This window comes from Dipodomys merriami, unplaced genomic scaffold (genome assembly GCF_024711535.1).
Source record: "Dipodomys merriami isolate MVZ:Mamm:240054 unplaced genomic scaffold, mDipMer1.0.p SCAF_102, whole genome shotgun sequence".
In the NCBI taxonomy this organism is placed as follows: Eukaryota; Metazoa; Chordata; class Mammalia; order Rodentia; family Heteromyidae; genus Dipodomys; species Dipodomys merriami.
The window spans coordinates 2,788,282-2,801,575 of record NW_027202294.1 but is presented as its reverse complement, the minus strand read 5'-3'; the positions used below and the strand labels follow the sequence as shown (position 1 = coordinate 2,801,575).

Sequence of the window (13,294 nt, the reverse complement as noted above, 5' to 3'; positions counted from 1 at the left end):
AGGATTTCCACCTCACTGTACTGCACACCCACCGTCCCCAGCCCACTACACACACACACACACACACACACACACACACACACACACACACACACACACCCCACCCACCGTCCCCAGCCCACTACACACACACACACACACACACACACACACACACACACACACACACACACACACACACACACACACACACACACACCCCACCCCCTGCCCCGGCTCTGCATGCGGCATTATCACAGGAACAAACGGCCACAAACTTAATGGCTTAAGACAACATAGACTAGTTATGTCACACTTCTACTGGTTGGAAACACATAGATAGGGTTTTACTGGGAAGAATGGCTGTTGGCAAGGTGGTGTCATTTCTGGAGGATCTAGAAGAGAATCTGGAAGAATTCTAGAGACACCTTCACCAGCTTCTCTAGATCATACACATTCTAGGCTGGTGGTTCCCATTCCACACTGACACCAGGAACATTGCATCTCTCTGACTCTCCAGCCATGCGCACATTTCTCTTAATGGGGACAGGTTCTCCACTCCTAAGGACTTTTTATTTGGGGCCTCATCTCAGAAAGCTTAACCTTATCTGCTAGTCAAGGAAGAGCACATCCACCGGCTCGAGGAATACCGTTATGGGTCTCTTTAAGGGCCATTACTCTTCCTACCTCATGTGTGGTCTAATTGAGGCTGGAGGCAGATTTGTAGGGTCCCTTTCTTCCCTATCAAAACCAGAGATGACTGCAAGGTAGGTCTGTGGGAAGCTGGGTTGCTAGACAGCACACGCTTCCTCCCAGGGCTCTGAAATTACTCTCCCTTTCTGGCAGGATGAGTGCTGAGCTCACCAGAGCCAGGCTCAGGTTCTTAGGTGGTTGGAAAAACTTGACAACACCTACTACTTAGTTTGGACTCCCAAGACCTTCCCTTGTGCTCACACTATAGCCTTTCCCGAGACTCTGAGCTTGTCCACCTTCATGGCTCTCCTGGCTCCTGATAACACCACACAGCCAGGACATCACCCCCACCTGGGTTCCTGGAGGGTGGAGGCATTCGCCAGCCCAGGATTTCTTGTCACCCCTGTCAGGAGGTGGGTCAGCAGTCTGTATGGTTTGAGGGCACCTCAAGTTCTGAGTCTTCTGGAGCAAGGGGTTAAAGCATATGGGAAGGGTATCAACATGGAGATAGACTCTTGATTTCAGAGAGCTCTATCACTCCCAGTGTTCTGGGAACTGTGTATAAGAGGTCATACTTGACCCAGTGTCCAGCATCCCTTCCTGCTCCCAGCTATGGAAGCCCAAGGGAACCCCTAATAGCTATAGAGCCTAGGAAGTCACCCGTCCAAGCCAGACAGCCTGGGTCTCCCTGGGAACAGGCCTACAGAGAGACATGCTCCTTATAAGGGCTTAGGGCCTTGGAAAAGGACACCTTTCAGGTCATTACTGAGCTGCAGAGTGGTGCTCTAGACCCCATCAACAGATGTCAGGGGATCTAGGCTTGAGTTAGAGGCCCACTCCAGGCTTCTATTTTTGTTTTTTTTTTTTTTTTTTGAGACAGGATCTAACTATGTAGCCAGGTTAGCCTTGAACTTGTGATCGTCTGCTTCAGTTTCCTAAGTATTTGGGCTTAACGGTGTGGCCCACTAAGCCCAGCTGGATCCCAAGACTGACACAAAGACACAAGGGAGGCAAAGACCAGCTCTGGGACTCTGTAGATAAAAGGATCACAAAACTCCACATACACTCACACACTCTCTCTCTCTCTCTCTCTCTCTCTCTCTCTCTCTCTCTCTCTCTCTCTCTCACCCTGCATCTGCCACCTTGGAGATTAGATCCCATCTTTGGGCCTAAACTCCCCACATATTCTACCTCAAAACATTCCACAACACAGGACCTTACCAGGATCCTCCCAGACAGCCTTCTCCTGCCTCTGAGATCACATCTCTCATTATCTCCTTCCAGACCCCTAACCCCATCAATCCCCCATCCTACAAGGTCCAAACTCAGAACATCTGCTTGGCCTACCTGTGGACTGGCCCTCATTTGTTCCACCAAACCTAATCCTGTGGATTCATTTTCAAGCTTCTACTTGGCTGGCATTCCTAATTCCCAACATTCTTCTAAAATCAGTCCTTAATTATCCCCAAATAGAGCATCTAACACCTTTCAAGTAGGCCATTTCCTGCTACTCTACCCTTCCTCTGCTCCTGGCAGCCTCCAGGACTGCTCCATCCCCACCAGTTGTACACCTCCCACCATTTCCTCCAAATCTTGTCACCTTTGTTCATGACTTACAACTACGTAGGTCTTGGGCAGGGCCCACAAGAGATGCTGACAGGTAGGCAGCAAAGCTCCTCATGCCCGACTGATTTTCCCTCTTTACAACCAGCTACCCCAGAGCCCATTCTGAGTTCAGGAGCTCTCTAGACTAGGCCTGGCTAGGGAGTTAGTGCAGCACTTCTGGGCTCTGCTGTCCACCCTCATCTCCTAACTGCCTGGGCAGAGGGAGGCCACAGGGCTGCAGGAGCTCACAGACACAGGGAAGGCTGGATATCAAATGCACTTTACTGGGCCCTTAGGACTTCAGAAGCTGTCCTTGGGAGCCTGATGCACCTTTCCTAGCAGCTCCAGCTGTCAGGAAGTGGTGGAGGGACTCCATGTGGGATGGCTCATTCTTCTTGGAAGGGTCTTAGATAATGCAGGGCCCGCAGCTGCATCCCTCTCCCCCCAGCAGCCCTCTATCCCATTTCTAGCAGTTAGAGCTTTCTCAGGGCAGGAACGGGGATCCTGAGCCCTCGGCACAGGAAGCTGGCTTCACACCAGCCATCTGTTCCAACTTACATGGGGCAGGGGGCCCTGTGGAGAGCAGCAGCCTGTTTCTGTCTGGGAGAGTGCTAGGCAGGCCCAGGGGACCAGGCTCAGAGCCCTGGGCTTAGGCTCACTGAAGACAGCAGGTGGTTGAGATAGAGGGGTTCAGCCAGCTGAAGCCAAAGGGGTACTACATGGTCAGTTCAGCGGAGCCCCCCCGAACTCCAACCATCATGGGTCACCAGTCTCGCTCAGCCGGTTCTCTATAGGGTAGGCCTAAGAGTCGGAAGACCTCCTTCTCGGTGGGCGTGGGCAGTACTTGGCCACACACCTTGGAGCCTTGAGTATTCCGGACCACAGCTGTGCTGAGGGCGTGCTCTGATAGGCTCATGCCCTTGGTCTTGGCCAGAGCCCTCATGGAGCGGTTGAAGTGGGCAGAGCCAGTGAAGTACAGCAGAGCGCAGGCGAACTCGCTGTGGGGCACGACGATGATGTCCAGTCGTCGGTGCCGCCGCCCTGGCCCTGGGAGACGGCACACGCCCAGGTACTTCTGCTGCTGGCCATTCTCCTCCTGGCTCACCAAGTCATCTGTGAGGAACCCTGGCCCAACACAGGGGATGGCAGGGAAGATATGGAGCCAGGCACGGGATCGCCTACCCTCCTGATCTCCTGCCTTCTACCTGGATTTGTGTCTGAGCAGAGACTGTTGCCGCCTCTGGGCCCATCTCCTAATTTATGAGATGTGGATAATAATTTGGCCTATCTCTGCTAGCGTCACAGGGATGAGACCTTCAGCCTGTAGGTGCTATAGGGCTCAGTGTCATGTCCCTGAGGACTCGTTACCTGGTGAAATGGAATTCTTGTCAAGTTCGCCTTGAACACTGAGCTTAACTGTGCCTTCCTGTGGCTACCCCTCCACTCCCGTCTATCCACTCCCCCAGTGATGGAGTGCATACCTTGCTGTCGAAGGCGGTCGAGGAGAGGGCTGAAGATGCCCCGGTGGGACCGGCCATCTGGGTGAGTGATGAGCACGTCCACATCGCCACAGGTCCCTTTCCCCCGTCGGTATGAGCCACATGCCACACACAGCAGCCCGGAGTTGAAAGCCTGAGCTGAGAGCCGGACCTAGGAAAGGACATGGGTGAGCAGCTATGGAGTTAGAGCCCACTAGACTGTCTTCCCTGTGAGAGTACCTTCCCTGATCATGGCACCCTCACTCTATTATAAGACCATCTCCAGGGCTGGGAAGGTGGCTTAGTGGTAGAGTGCTTGCATAGCATGCATGAAGCTCTGGGTTCGATTCCTGAGTACCACATAAACTGAAAAGGCCAGAAGTGGCACTGTGGCTCAAGTGGTAGAGTGCTAGCCTTGAACAAAAGAAGCTCAGAGACAGTGGGTAGGTCCTGAGTTCAAGTCCTAGGACTGGCAAACAAACAAACAAGCAAACAACAACAACAACAAAAAACACAAGACAATCTTCATGCCTGCTACCAGTCTAAAGGCCACGCCAGGGACCACTGCTCTCTCTTGGCCCCACAGGATCAGAGAAGAAGCAGCCTCTACTGCAGGGGCTAGAGGGAGGAGAGACTGAAGACCTAGGTTCTGCCCCTGTGGGAGGGCATTCACCTTTGTACTGCTTTAAGAACGGCTGGGACACAGTCTCTTGGCCTGGCCCCAACCTATACCCATGTGTCCAGGTCTGTGAAACACCACTAAAAACAAGGGGCCAGGTCCTGGCAGCTCCACCTGTCTATGGGTTTAGAACTAAAGGCAGAGTACATGAGATGGGGCTTGAGGCCTGAGCAGGTGGCTGGCAGCAAGCCCTGGGCCCAGGCCTGGGAGAAAATGGAGCACAGAAATCTAACTGCATCTGTGGGAGGGTCAAGAAAGGAAGCAGAGGGGCAGATCTGAGCCTAGGCCCATATCATATCCCTCCTGCAGGAGGAGCAGAGCTGGGAGACTGTCAGTTCAGGGATTCTCCCTCACTGAGGAGCAATAAGCCCATTAGTTTGCACTCTTTCGTATGTAGATGTATCCCCGCCTCCACCCCAGGACAACCAGATCTCTAGGGCCCTGGATACCCACCACCAGGACACCTCAATTCCCATGACAGGCAGAAGCCTCTGCTAATCCCCTCAAGCCCTTCTAGGGGCCTCCAAGGAGAATGGGAGGAGGAGGTCCAGATGAGTAATCCCATCAAACCCCCTAAAACTGGAACCCTATATGGAAGCATGAAGGGGGGTGACAGGTGGGAAGCCTCTTCTGTTCTGATGGGTGAGGGCTGGAGGCTGGCCCGGACATTCTCTGTGCCTGGAGACCGTGGCTGAGTGACAGTGTCATCCCTAGCACCATGGCCTGGTGATGGGAGGACAAAGGGGCCTGGCTGTCCATCCAGCTCTGGTTTCATAGTTTCAAGACCTGAAATGGGGCTGGAGGCTGCTTCAGCTAAATTAGGCCAGTGTCTCTAAAGTCTTCCTATTAAGTCCTTTTCAGCTACAGTGAAAGAACCTTACCAGAACACCAGCCCTTAATCCTGATTCCAGCTGAACATCTAGTCCTATGTACCCTGACTCCCTCTACTGTAGACTATATAAACAATCTCTAACCCAGCTCTAACCCAAACCTTACCTTGGCCAGCTACAAATTCTATTTTTTTAATTATTATTTTTTTGGTGCCAATCCTGGGGCTAGAACTCAGGACCTACGCACTGGCCCTGAGCTCTTTTTGCTCAAGGCTAGTATTCTACCACTTAAGCCACAGCTCCTCCACTTCCACTTGTTTTTTTGGTGGTTAAGTGGAGATAAGAGTCTCACAGACTTTCTTGCCCAGGCTGGCTTTGAACCACAATCCTCAGATCTCAGCCTCTGGAGTCACTAGGGTTACAGGCGTGAGCCACCAGTGCCTGGCGACAACTACAAATTTTAACAGCAACCTGTAAAAAGGAAACACTTCTCCTAACGTAACGAAGGGTTAACCTTTACTCAATCTTGATAGAAACTTCTGCAAATCCTACAACTAAGCCTATGGGCTCTGTACTCCTAGTCTAACAGCAACCTAACCTGACAAGCTGTGTGTGGCATATTTGTTCACTGTACAGGAGAGTGAACAGTTTTCATCAGGTTCTTAAAGAAGTCTATAAATCAAAAAGCATTACAAACCTCTGCCCTCACCTAAGCTTATTCAAATTTCCAAACCCAGTACTTAGGAAACTGGCCCCCTTTATTCTAGGCTAGCTTTACCCAGCACTCCAGCTCTCTGACACTGGGAACTCCCATCCAGAGGGCCAGTGTTGAAACCCCCCCCCCCCCAAAGCAACACAGCTACCAGCCCTCCTCTGGGCCTGCAGCTTCAGTTGTAACTTGTTCTTTCTCCAGCCTCTAGTGACCCACAGCTTCCTCTATCTGTGAAGCTCCCCGGCTGAGGTACCAGGGATTTTTGGCTTCTATCCAGAACCTTATAGCAGGGCCTGGCTCTCCTCACTTCTCTGGGATACCTGCTTACCATCTGCTCAATCTCTGCAGCCTCCTCCCTGGGCATGCGCTCTAGGAAGTCATCATAATGCTTTAGGCCGATGGCTTGCTGGGCAGTCAGGGAGGCCAGGCTTCGGATGTCTTCTAGGCTCCGGAAGCCCTGGAAAACAAAGCAGCCAGAGAGGAGGCTATGAGGGTCCAAGACTGATAAGGTGGCACGAATGAGCTGACTCTAGGGGCATCTGTCAACAGACTAAGGTCTACACATCTCACCCCAGAAAGGGACCTAGGAAAGGTGGGGTTATGGAGGACAAGCCAAAATCTAGAAACACTGGCTCCTGACTCTGATTTGTCAGTAGGTCTAGCTTCTTCACTATTATTAAGCTCCCCATATGATTCTGGGCACTGCTAGAAAGACATATATCCCAGGACCTGGGCTCAGACAGAAGGTACTTTCTGGACAGAGAAACACTCTTCTTGTTCCTAACTATTCTTCGTGTTTGTGTGTGTCAGAGAGGCATGTTACCTGGGGCTTGACCTCAGGACCTGAGCACTGTCTCTTAGCTTTCTCACTTGCAAATGCTCTATCACTTGAGTCACAGCCTACTTCTGGCTTTTTTGGTTGTTAACTGGAGGTAAGAATCTCACAGACTTTCTTGCATAGGCTAGTTTTGAACTATAATCTTCACATCTCAGCCTCTTGAGTAGCTAGGATTACAAGTGTGAGTCAATAGCACCAGCCTGCTACTGACTATTCTTCAAGGATACCAAGTCATAGGGCTACTCTGGGAGGTAAGAGGGGTCTGTATATGAGCCCTGGTGAAAAGTAATTTTCTTATTATAGTCTGGTTCATTCTCATCAGAGAATAAGGTAGAAACAGTACTTAGGTCACCCCGATACCGAGAGGAAGGAGCTATGGGAGCAGAGGCTCTGAGACATAACAATACTAAAACAGCAGCTGGACTAGGAACCTGTTGGTACCACATCTGGGCAGTCTTGGTCCCAGCTCCCCAGATGTTGGAGAAGAGCTCCAAGACAGGCACACTCTCACTGATATGGTCCAGCTTTCGCAGATGTCCACTTTCCAGGATCTCCATAATCTTCTCAGCCATGCGCTTGCCAATTCCAGGAATGCTGCAGGCCTCCTAAGAGAAGAGGCAGCAGAGGTGAGGAAGAGGAATGAGAGGTTGGGAAGAGGATAGAAGCTTACTCCTTCAGCAAATATCTGTCTGAAAGCCAGCCTAACAACTGTGTGTCTGTGTAGAGCTCAGGCGCAGGTAAAGGGAAGTTTAGATAGAAAACATGCTATGCTAGGCAACCTGTCTTTTGATTCCTGGAAGGGCAGAAACCAATAATAAGAAGTAGGGAGTAGGGCTGGGAATGTGGCTCAGTGGTAGAGTGCTTGCCTAGCATGCATGAAGCCCTGGGTTCGATTCCTCAGTACCACATACACAGAAAAAGCTGGAAGTGGCGCTGTGGCTCAGGCGGTAGAGTGCCAGCCTTGAGCAAAAGCAGCAGCTCAGGGACAGTGCCCAGGCCCTGAGTTCAAGCCCAGAACTGGCAAAAAAAAAAAAAAAAAGAGAGAGAGAGAAGAAGTAGGGAATAGCCAGGCACTGATGGCTCACCCCTGTAATCTTGGCTACTCAGGAAGTTGAGATTTGAAGATTGTGGTTTAAAGCCAGCCTGGGCAGAAAAGTCTGTGTCTTATCTCTAATAAACTACCAAAAACAAAAACAAAAACAGAAGTGGAGCTGTGGCTCAAGTGGTAGAGCACTAACTTTGAGCAATAAAACTCAGGGGCAGTACCTTCACCACCACCACCACTACCCTTATCACTGTACCAGAGAGAGTGACATTGACTGACAGTTTACTGTATGTAGGTTCTGTGCGACAGAGACTAAGTTCATTTCATCCTCACAGGGGCATGTAAAGGGATCTTAGTGTTAATTCCTTTTTATTTATGGGGAAACTGATGCTCAGAATTTAAGTAACTTGGGCTCCAGAGTCTAAATTTTTTTTTTTTTGGCCAGTCCTGAGACCTGAACTCAGGGCCTGGACACTATCCTTGAGCTTCTTTTGCTCAAGGATAGCACTCTACCATTTGAGCCACAGTACTACTTCTGGCCTTTTCTGTTTATGTGGCACTGAGGAATCAAACCCAAGGCTTCATGAATGCTAGGCAAGCACTCTGCCACTAAGCCACATACCTAGTCCCAGAGTCTAAATTTTTGTTTAAAAATTTTTTTTCAGTACAGGGATTTGAACTCAGAGCCTCAAGCTTGCTTGGTTTGTTAGACTGGTGCTCTACCACTTGAACCACATCACCAAACTTGCTTTTTGCTGGTAATTTTGGATAGAGAGTCCGAGGATTTTTCTGCTCAGGCTGGCCTAAAATCTTAATCCTTTTTTTTTTTTTTGGTCCGGTAGTGGGGCCTGATCTCTGGGCCTGGGCGCTATCCCTCAGCTCTTCAGCTCAAGGCTAGCCCTCTACCACTTGAGCCACAGCACCACTTCCGGTATTTTTCTTTTTGCTTATGTGGTGCTGAGGAATTGAACCCAGGGCCTCAGGCATGCAAGGCAAGCGCTCTGCCACTGAGCCACCTTCCCAGCCCTAAAATCTTAATCCTTAATCCTTCTGAGTAGCTAGGTTTGAGCCACCTGCACCTGGATAAATTTTTTAAAAATATATGTTTGTTTTTCAGTACTGAGGTTGGAACCCAGGCAAGAGTTCTCCTACACAGCTACATCCCTGGCCCTTGTTTTGTTCAGATAGTGTTTCACTGAGTAGCTAAGGCTGGCTAGAAATTTATGATCCTCCTGCCTCATCCTCCTGAGTGCTAGGATTACTGCTATGTGGCACCACAACAGGCTTTAAACTTTTCATTATGTAAAAAACTCAGAAATAGAACAGTATTATGGACCCCTAAGCTGTCATCATCTAACTTCAATTACCTAGATGTTGCTGATTTGCTTTCAACAGTTTCCCATTTTGTTGTGTTTGTGCAAATCCCAGACATCATAAGATATTGACCACTAAATCTGATGCCCACTGTTGACTGGTGCCTCCACTAAACCCCTGGCTGGTACAGAGATGTGTCCCCGTTATTCCCAGAGTACCTGGTAGGAGCTGACAGGCTTGTGGAAGCTCTTGAGGGCATTGATGGCCTTGGCATAGCCCAGAGCCCTCCACTTGTCTCCCTGGACATTGTAGGCTTTGGCCAGCACTTCCAACTTCTCTGTGATGTGCAGGTTGTGGTTGGTTGCCTTCTGGCTCGAGGGCTGTGCGCACACCCACTTATCCAAGGACTCCAGGGCTGGGCCAGGACCAGCATCTTCCTCAGGGGTAGTAGGGTAGTGCCCGCTGATCAAGGCTTCCAGATCAGCCGCACTAACCTGTGGCCCTTCCCCATCACTGGATTCATCATCTGAGCTGGGCTTGACATAGTGAGAGGAGAAAAAAAGGCAAAAACTTCTTGTCCTCTGTGAGAAGAACGCCTCAAAAGTGGGGGTTGTGTTGATGGGGTGTCTGTTACTCAGATTCAAGGTTGAGATTGGGCCTTTGTATTGGGCTTGGGTCTTTTTAAGTATGGGGCTAATTCCAAGTGGCTTTCCCTAGTGCCCAGCCTTAGGATCCCCAGTGGTGGGAGGCGGACACAGCTTAGGAGTGATGTGTTGGGAAGAGCTAAATGGCTTCATAATCAAGACAGCCCTTCTGTGTCAAGAGCCTAGGAATTTTTGAATAACCACTGGCTCCTCGCCATTTCTGTTATCAAATTTCCACATAGGGAGGCTCCTGACCTGGGCTTGGGTTCTGGATGCCTCTTCTGCCTTTTGGATAGGAGAGACAGCTCTGGTGGGAAGAGGGGGAGGAGTTAGGGCTGTCCTAGGCAGAATGTCATGGGTCCCAGGAGGAGCAGAAGTGTGTTGGTCCGTTTTGCTGGGCTGTGGCTGGTCCAGGAACCTAGGGGAATGACAGGAGGTGAAGACACTCACCCTATCTCTGACCCCAATCCTTCTCTCCTCACTTCCCAATGTGTCAAAAAAAACCCAGAAAAGTAAGTTATTTTGAATAACTCAAGAAGAGACTCAAGATGCTACCAGAGGGAAACATTGGGAGGGAGTGAGGGAAGGAATGATAGCGTCCAAAAAAGAAATGTCACCTTTACCTGACTTGGGGAACTATAACCCCACTATATGCAGCTTTATAATAACAATAAAATTTGTTCTTAAAAAAGATGCTACCAGAACATTTTTGAGAAAAGACTTGGGAGCAGCCCACCTGTGAGGGACGGGGATGCTGAATCCAGCAGTGGCCACCAGCCTCTTCTCTTGCAGGCACAGGCTCAGCCAGGCTGACTTCACCAGCTGGACACCCGAAGGCAGCAGAGGTAGTCTGAGTAGGCGAAGAGCCCGCTCACAGTCCATGCCTTCATCCACCACAATGTGAGTGATCCCTGGGGTCTCGGCAGGACATATCTGGCCACCATGCTGGACAATCTGCTTCTCAAAGAGTTCTGCCCGGGCTCGTCCAATGCCAGTGGGCAAAATATGGGCCCGTATGGAACTTAACCACTCTGTGAAAGGGACATCCAAATCTTATTGCCATAACTGATATATAATCAAAATAAACATTTTCTTGTCTTCCAGACAGGCTGACTTTGGGAGATTTTACCACAAGTATACATACACTTGAATGTTAGGAGTAAGGATTTAAATTTTTTTTTTTTTTTTTTTTTTTACAGGTTCTGGGCCTGTGAGCTGTCCTAGAGCTTCTTTTGCTCAAGGCTAGCTCTCTACCACTTGAGCTACAGTGCACTTCCACCTTTTTTGAGCAGTTTATTGGAGATAAGAATCTCATGCATGGACTTTCCTGCCTAGTCTGGCTTTGAACTACAACCCTCAGATCTCAGCCTCCTGAATAGCTAGGATTACAGGTGTGAGCCACTGGCACCGGGCAAGAGTAAGGAATTTTTTTTTTTTTTTGGTCACGGGGCTTGAATTCTGGGCCTGGGCGCTGTCCCTCAGCTCTTTAGCTCAAGGCTAGAGCTCTACCACTTGAGTCACAGTACCACTTCTGGTTTTCTGAGTAGTTTATTGGAGATAAGAGTCTCATGGTCTTTCCTGCCTGGGCTGGCTTTGAACCGATTCCCAGATCTCAGCCTCCTGAGTAGTTAGGATTACAGGCAAGAACCACCAGCGCCCAGCGAGGAGTAAGGATTTTTGTATGTTCTATTCCCTGTTGTAAGCTACCCTACAATGTGTCTAGCATATTATAGATAACACACACACACACACACACACACACACACACACACACACACACACACACATGTTGAATGAGTAAATGAATACCTTTTCTCTCCTTGTTTTACATTTTTTTTACCATTTACTTTTCCAATAAAATAACACACATTTCTTGCACTCACTGTCTAGCAGATATGATCCTCCCTTCCTCCCAACTCACAAAGCTGCTGCAATCTACTTAGCAATTTACCAGTAAAACAACTGTTAACAGGTCTGAGTACTCAAGGGGAATTTGCCCTTAGGGAAGTCTCCTGAAAACAATTTTACTGGTTATTTCTGACTAGGTGTGAGACCAAGGAGTGTTTTCCGATTGAAGGGATCTTCAGAAAAAGATAACACAGCAAGTAGCCTGTCAAGACTAGGCTGGAAGCTGGTTCCAGTAGCACTCACCTGTAATCCTAGCTACTCAGGAGGCTAAGACCTGATGATCATGGTTCAAAGTCAGCCCAGGCAGTAAAGGCTAAGAGAATCATATTTCCAATAAACTACTCAGAAAAAGACTAGTGCTCAAGTGGTAGAGCAGTAGTTTTGAGCAAAAGGAACTCAGGGACAGCACCCAGGGCCTGAGTTCAAGCCCCACGACAAAAAAAAAAAAAAAAAAAAAAAGACAAGGCAGGTAGGTACAAAGAGATCTGCATTGCCAGTGTCTGCTTCATTTCTGGATTCTGGACAGTAACAATTAAAGGCTGAACAACAGAAAGGTCGAGGGTTCAACTATGTCAGAGTTCTGAAGGTATGACAGCCTACCTCCTGCTTCTTTTCCCTCTTCCCTCTTGGGAATCTTTGCAAGTTCTTTTGATGCTGGATGGGCCTGGATCTTCTTTCGTTTGGGAAATGCTTTTAAGATGCCCCTGGGGTCCATCGAAGTATGGGGTGAATCCTTGCCTTTCTGTTTAAAGGATGGTCAGGACAGATGTCACTCCAAAATCCCCAAGTGAGGCCCCTGGACCTTTTAGCCTATGTAAATACAGGCCCTGAGCAATGCAGGCCAGTTCCCTGGGGGTCGGTGGAAACCCAGTTAAACTGGTGATTTAAGGCTAGCTGTACACCCAACAACCTTTTAAAGAATATTTTAGACAGTGAGGGAAAGGTGAGGCTAGGGATCCCTCTGAGGAATAGGAAACAGTATCTTTCTTTTGGTGAGTCTCGGAAGAGTCTGAGGAACTTTGTCAGAAAGATGGCAAGCTAGGAAATGGAGCTACATTTACAACTACGTCCAAAGGAGAGGAGACTGGAGGTTCCTGCTTAGAAACCCACATCATCTTTCTTTAGCCACCGCAACCAACTCCGGCAGAGGAAACCTTGGAGGGGGGTCTTGGGGGGCTGTGGGAGAGCCCTGCACCTGCTCTGGTCGTGGGCCTCTGGGTATGGGGTGCTGAGCCCTGCAGCTGCGGGGAGATGGGGCTCGGCCGCCGCAGGTGTGGGGCGACTCGGGAGTCTCAGCCTCCCAGCTGGGGTGAAGAGCCGGGCAGGTGTGGTGCACCCGCCGACAGCGGGGGCCAAGGATTGCCATCTGGGGACCAGGGTTGGGATTCCAGAGCTCTTAACATGGGAAGGGTCCGCAGGGTCAACACAGCACTGAGTGGGTCAACCTAAAGCCGGAACCCGGCGACGAGCGACAGACCACTTACCGAGGGGGGAGCCAATGAGAATGGACGAAGCACAAGGAGGGAAAAGGCAAATACTCAGAACACCTTCCGGGTCAACCGGAAGTGA

The 13,294-nt window shown here is 49.7% G+C and overlaps 1 protein-coding gene across 3 annotated transcripts; it reads right to left on the bottom strand.

Annotated features, from left to right (window-relative positions):
- Window positions 1–202: 202 nt before the first annotated feature.
- On the bottom strand, window positions 203–13,279 carry Poll (DNA polymerase lambda). Of its 3 annotated transcripts, none has more exons than XM_069994928.1 (9): window positions 13,210–13,279; window positions 12,326–12,467; window positions 10,554–10,848; window positions 10,073–10,235; window positions 9,392–9,709; window positions 7,246–7,419; window positions 6,305–6,433; window positions 3,759–3,927; window positions 203–3,402 (listed from the first exon to the last, which is right to left on the bottom strand). In XM_069994928.1, the coding sequence occupies exons 2-9, from the start codon at window positions 12,438–12,440 to the stop codon at window positions 3,041–3,043; spliced, it is 1,725 nt and encodes a 574-aa protein (XP_069851029.1). In that variant the 5' UTR covers window positions 12,441–12,467; window positions 13,210–13,279; the 3' UTR covers window positions 203–3,040. The 3 variants fall into 3 exon arrangements, with proteins under 3 accessions (XP_069851029.1, XP_069851027.1, XP_069851028.1); XM_069994926.1 differs by lacking the exon at window positions 13,210–13,279 and adding an exon at window positions 12,921–13,130; XM_069994927.1 differs by lacking the exon at window positions 13,210–13,279 and adding an exon at window positions 12,921–13,130 and having other exon boundaries at window positions 203–3,390.
- Between the last annotated feature and the right edge of the window lie 15 nt (window positions 13,280–13,294).

Coding starts and splice junctions, on each gene's coding strand:
- Poll (XM_069994926.1), bottom strand. CDS start 13,091: ATGGCAATCCTTGGCCCCCGCTGTCGGCGGGTGCACCACACCTGCCCG. Junction 10,849..12,325: donor AGAGGGAAAAGAAGCAGGAG/GTAGGCTGTCAT, acceptor TCCCTTTCACAG/AGTGGTTAAGTTCCATACGG. Junction 7,420..9,391: donor AGCCTGTCAGCTCCTACCAG/GTACTCTGGGAA, acceptor CTCTTCTCTTAG/GAGGCCTGCAGCATTCCTGG.